At 62.1% G+C, this 5,128-nt stretch overlaps 1 protein-coding gene across 1 annotated transcript in view; it reads left to right on the top strand.

Annotated features, from left to right (window-relative positions):
• The window catches only part of LOC104987880, a 15,452-nt gene that overhangs the window by 6,392 nt on the left and 3,932 nt on the right, over positions 1–5,128 (top strand). Inside the window, exons 7-11 of the mRNA XM_010838979.1 lie at positions 24–83; positions 1,981–2,055; positions 2,763–2,847; positions 3,615–3,999; positions 4,467–4,566. Coding sequence (XP_010837281.1) covers positions 24–83; positions 1,981–2,055; positions 2,763–2,847; positions 3,615–3,999; positions 4,467–4,566 — 705 coding nt within the window. The remainder of the gene's footprint in view (positions 1–23; positions 84–1,980; positions 2,056–2,762; positions 2,848–3,614; positions 4,000–4,466; positions 4,567–5,128) is intronic.

The following is a 5,128-nucleotide window of genomic DNA, read 5'->3' as shown; positions in this document are numbered from 1 at the left end:
GCCCCCCCTCCCCCCCCCGGCAGCCCCTCTCCCCGCCCCGGGCAGCCACACCCCTACAAGCACAGACATCCGGGCTGACCCTGGTATGGCCCAGAGGGGCGCCCAGTCCAACCTCAGGCAGGGCGGGGCCTCCAGCCGCAGCCACTGGCCAGCTGGGAGCTGGCACGGACCTAGGGCAGGAGAGGGTCCCCAGCAGGTGGGCCTGCGCCCACTCTCCTGGCTGGGCTGGGCTGGGGGACCTTCCTCCCCTCTATGCCCCTTCCCAGAGCATCCCCGAAGGCAGACAGTGTCCCCAGCGCGCCTGGGAAATGAGACCCTGCAGTCACGTCGGGGGAGGGGGGAGAGACGGGGGAGGGCTTTCAGACCCCACCTCCCCACCAGACCCAGGACGGCGGCTTCTCTGGGCCGAACCCTCTCAGCCAGCACGCCCCCTCCCACCCTCCTGGGCCGACGGACCAGGCCAGCCACCTTGCCGGAAACCTTGGCTCGGCCCCTCCTGCCGCGTCTTTGTTCTGTACTCCCCCTTCCTTGGCCTCTCCTGGGATTCGGGGAAGCGGGAGCACTCAGATTCACCGGCTCCAAGCGCAACCCAGAAGGGCCACTGTCCTGACAGCTTGCTGCCTCCCTGTCACTCCAAGTGACCCCCACCCCCTGAGCGCGCATGCACCTGAGCGGCTTCCAGTTGGTCCCACTCTGAGAGCAGAGAGGAAACAAATGTCGACTAAAAACGATGCTCAACTCGAGAGTCTCGAGCCGAGTTTTATTTGGGGCAAAACGAGGGCCGCAGCCCGGGAGGCAGGGCTCCGAGAGTGTGCTCCAAAGCGGCGGTGGGGGAAGGCCAATATGCAAGGTTTTGGTCAAGGGGGAGTTTAATGCCACGAAACACTCATTTCACAGAAGGTTAGTCATGAGGATCTGATGTCACCATGAAGGGAGTTAGTGCTTCTCTGATATGAGGAGATGCAAGGATTGAGATCACAAAATCTGTTCCTAAAGACATCCAACTATCTAAAGACCTGTCCCACCAGATTCCCTGGAGCACAGAGCGCCTCCCTCCACCCCGAACGCCCTTGGGGTCGCTGAAGGTCAACAGCTAGAGCAGCCCGGAGTCCGATCTCTGCAGAGGCAGATGGCAAAGGCCTTTGTCGTTCAGTCACTGGCAATGCTCTTGGTAAGTGCCAACTTGTAGCTGACACAAAACACCCAGTGATGACGGCCGACAGGTCAGGGTCCTCCCTGGGAGCCTGGACTCCCTAAGGGTCAGAGGTCTGTGAACACCCTGACCCACACAGCAACCCCAGGATGCAGGGTTTATCATCAGCCCTGTTTTTCAAACCAGAACACAGAGGCACAAAGAGATAAAGCTCCTTAGCTCGAGGTCACACATCTCCTGGGGAGTGGGGCCACTTCCAGAATCCACGCCCTTGACCGTCGTCACACAGGCCACGAGGGTAGACCCCTTCCACCTTCCTTTTTCCTGTGCTTCCCCAGTCCTTGAGAACAAGGCACGCACCTCTCGGGCCATTCTGCTGATGGGAACACTGAGGCGTGAAGGGCTCCCTTGGCGCCCTGCCACCTGGAGGGAGCCTTCTGGATCTATGCCACTCAGACTCCACACCCCGAATATCCCTGGGGACCCCTCACCCACACAGCCCGTGTGCTCACTCCCGTAAGAAGGCTCGGACGGTCCGACCTCCTCCCCCAAGGTGATACATCCCTGGAACCGGCATCTCTGTGGTCTCCTTCTTTCTCCTGGAAAACAGCCTGCAGTAGGCACTCAAAAATGCCGACCTACTGGATAACTTCTGGAGTCACAGAGAGACTGCCCCCACAGAGGAGCCGGAGACCAGGCACCCACATGTTCCCGGGGGCCCCAGGAGAAGAGGCAAGCAGGGCTGGGGGAGGGGAGGGAGCCATCACTCACCGGGGGGGTCCCCACGGCCTGGCCGAGTGCACTGCTCGCTCTCCGTCTCCTCACAGCCTTCAGGAGCCCCGTGGCAGCTCGGAGGCAGAGGGCCTCCCCAGTTAGAGACCAGGAAAACGAGGCTCTGCTAGGTGAGACTGCTTGAGCAGAGTCTGCAGCCTGCAAGAGGCAAATTCTTACTTGGCTCTCTACACCACGCTGCCCCGGCCCCAGGATACCTGACAGGTGGCAGGTTGTCAACAAGCATCAGAGGGCAGAGCCCCATCTGAAACACGGCCAGCGCCTGCCCCAGAGGGCAAGTCCAAGGCCAGGTGGCAAGGTTCCCAGCCTCCCCATCCCCCCCAGCCCCATTCAGCCAGGTCCAGAGCCCTGGGGGCTGTTAATTGTCCCCCGCACAGAGGGCACATGTGATTTATGAAGTGGGTCTTGGACACCTCGCCTCCGTTTGGTTGAATGCAAGGTCTTGGCGCCTCTGCCAGGCTTTAGGGCTTCCCCAGCGGCTCCGTGGTAAAGAATCCGCTGCAATGCTGGAGCCATAGGAAACTCGGGTTCGATCCCTGGGTCAGGAAGATCCCCTGGAGGAGGGCACGGCAACCCACCCCAGTATTCCCGCCTGGAAAATCCCCATGGACAAGAGGAGCCTGGCAGGCTACAGTCCATGGGGTCGCACAGTCAGACATGACTGAGTGAGCGCACACACATCACGCTGCATGATTGGTCCAGAAGGACTTGCCCTTGACGCTTCCTGCCAGATGCCCACAGCAGCCAACAGAGTGGAGTCACCACTTTGCCAGGGGGCACACCCTTGCCCAGCCAGGCAGGGCCGTCTCTGGACCAGAGCTGGGGGACACCGCCGCAGCAAGCACGGGGGCGGCACTGACCCTCCGGCACCTCCTGGCCAAGCAGACCAGGGTGCAGAGCCCGTGGGCTGAGCCTCTCGGAGGAGAGCAAGGAGTGTGCCCCCCGAGCTGGGCGGAAGCAATGGGCACGAGGCTGTCTCCTCCCCTCCTGGTCTCAGAGCCCTCTCCCCAATCCAGAGCCCCATGAGCGGCAGCCCACATCCCCACCCTGGGTCACGTGCACCCCTCTGAGGACCCCCGTCCTCTCCACGTGCCTCCATGGTCACCTCTGGCACCCTCTCTGAGGGACCACTCTCTGGCCCAGCTCCTGAGTTAGACCCCGAAGCCCAGCCTCTGCTGCAAACCCTCTAAGGCCTTCATCCACCAAGCTGGTCTTGACTCCTCCCCGCCGCCAGGCCGCCGTGGTAGCACGGACCCTTGGACCACGCCTGGTTCAGCCCCAGCAGCGTCCAGCGAGGGTGGCCTCGGCTTGCCCACGTGGCTGGGGCGGCTTGCGGCAGCAGGGACAAGGGGCCGGGGATGGATGGACATATCCCGTGAGCAGGACAACTTGGCTCAGACGCAGTGAAGGGAGACTCGAGAGGTCCCGGAGGGAGAGGCCCCCCACGGAGTGTACCCGAGGCCAGGCCCCAGGAACTGCAGACCTCACGGCAGGGGCTGCAAGGGTCTCTGCCCTGATTGGAAGGCGACGCCAAGTTTTTCCTTGCTAGATGAATAGCCACAGAGGGTTTTAGGAGAGAGTTGGCCGAGAGTATTGGAGCTGCCTCTAAAGACAAAGACAGTGGGCAGTCAGCAATACAGGCTTGTTCACACCCTGGAGAGCGTTTCAGGGGCCTGAACGTCAGCTTGGACTTGCTCACGGGCGACGTGCTGATGAAACAGGGGATGGTGTCCGGGCTCAGGCTCCAAATCCACCGGGAACAGCCACCTCACTGCCGAAGGCCTTGGGACCGAGTGCACAGCTCTGCGGCATCTCCGGGACCGTGGGCTCCATCCGCGTCGGCGACGGGACCACCGCGGCAGCCGTCCCGGGACCCCGGGTATCACCCCGACGCCCAGGACCTCTGCGAGGCCGCGTTAGATCCAGGGCCTTGCCAGCCCCGGTCCCCAGACCGGGCTCCAGTGGCACCAGCCTCTTCTGCCGTCAGCGACAAGCGAGGGCAGGACGCATGGCAGGCCGTCCTCTGCTCTGAACTAATGCCACTGTCCCTCCGTGTGGGGAGAGGTGGCCTCTGTGTCATGGACTCGTGGTGGCAGCAGCCGGAAGCTGGGTGTTTTCTCTGCTTGTCTGAGGGTCTTCACTCCGTGACGGGAGAAGCGAGCTGCTGTAGGACCCCAGGTGGCCGTCCACGCTTTGTTCTGGGAGCCCGGGGATCCCGGCCCTGGGATCCTGGTGTCTCACTTGCCACCACCGACACACCAGCTCCTATTGTGACGTGAGCAGAGCAGAGTTGCCACCCTCAGGAGGGAGACAGGTGGCTTCTCTGTGAATAAAGAATATTGTTTCTCGCAAGTGCGGTGGACGTTTCACAGCAGACGAGCCAGGGAGGTAGGGAAGGAGCCGTGAGAACACCCGCACAGGGCTCCCAAGGGGCATGGCAGGTGCAAAGGCCCTGGGGTGGGATGGAGGGCGAAGCGAGGCAGAGGGTGCATGGAGAACAGTGTCTGAGGGTGTCCACCAGGACAGCAGCGTCAGCCAGGCCGGACGGAGGAGAACAGCGGTGTTAAAGGAACAGATGGACAAGGGGAAGACAGCAGGCTTCGGTTTGGACGGGCTGCTAGGTAATCTCACAGTCAAGGTTGTGAGAGGCTGACACTATCAGGGAGCGGAGTGGGTGGTTGGATCTTAGGGTGGACTGGAGCCCAGGAGCCTTCTCCACGCGGATGGTGTTTAAAGGGCTGGGGGAGCGGCATGATGGGGCTGGACCCGGTGCTCCCAGCGGGAAAGAGACAGAAGGACCACACAGGGAAGGCCCTGCCCAGAGGGAGGAGGACGGTGGAGCAAGGGCAAGAACACAGAGCCTCCCTGACGAGGGGCTGGTTGGCGGGAGAGAGCAGGGGGAGTTTGAAGACGTGGGGGGAATGAGGGGCTGGTTGACAGGAGTGAGCAGGGGGAGTTTGAAGACGTTGGGGGAAGGGGGCAGGGGTGTAGGTTGTTCAGTCTGAGCCCACAGGGAGGGCAGCTGACGGCCAGGCAAGAACAAGGTGGCTTTGGAGCTATGAAAGGGAGTCGCTCAGTCATGTCCGACTCTTCGAGAACCCATGGACTGCAGCCCGCCAGGCCTCCCTGTCCACCAACTCCCGGAGTTTACTCTAACTCGTAGTCCATGGAGTTGGTGATACC

Source organism: Bison bison, unplaced genomic scaffold (assembly GCF_000754665.1).
Source record: "Bison bison bison isolate TAMUID 2011002044 unplaced genomic scaffold, Bison_UMD1.0 scf7180017846232, whole genome shotgun sequence".
NCBI lineage: Eukaryota > Metazoa > Chordata > Mammalia > Artiodactyla > Bovidae > Bison > Bison bison.
Note: the sequence above shows the minus strand (reverse complement) of the source record. Positions and strands in the feature narration are given on the sequence as shown.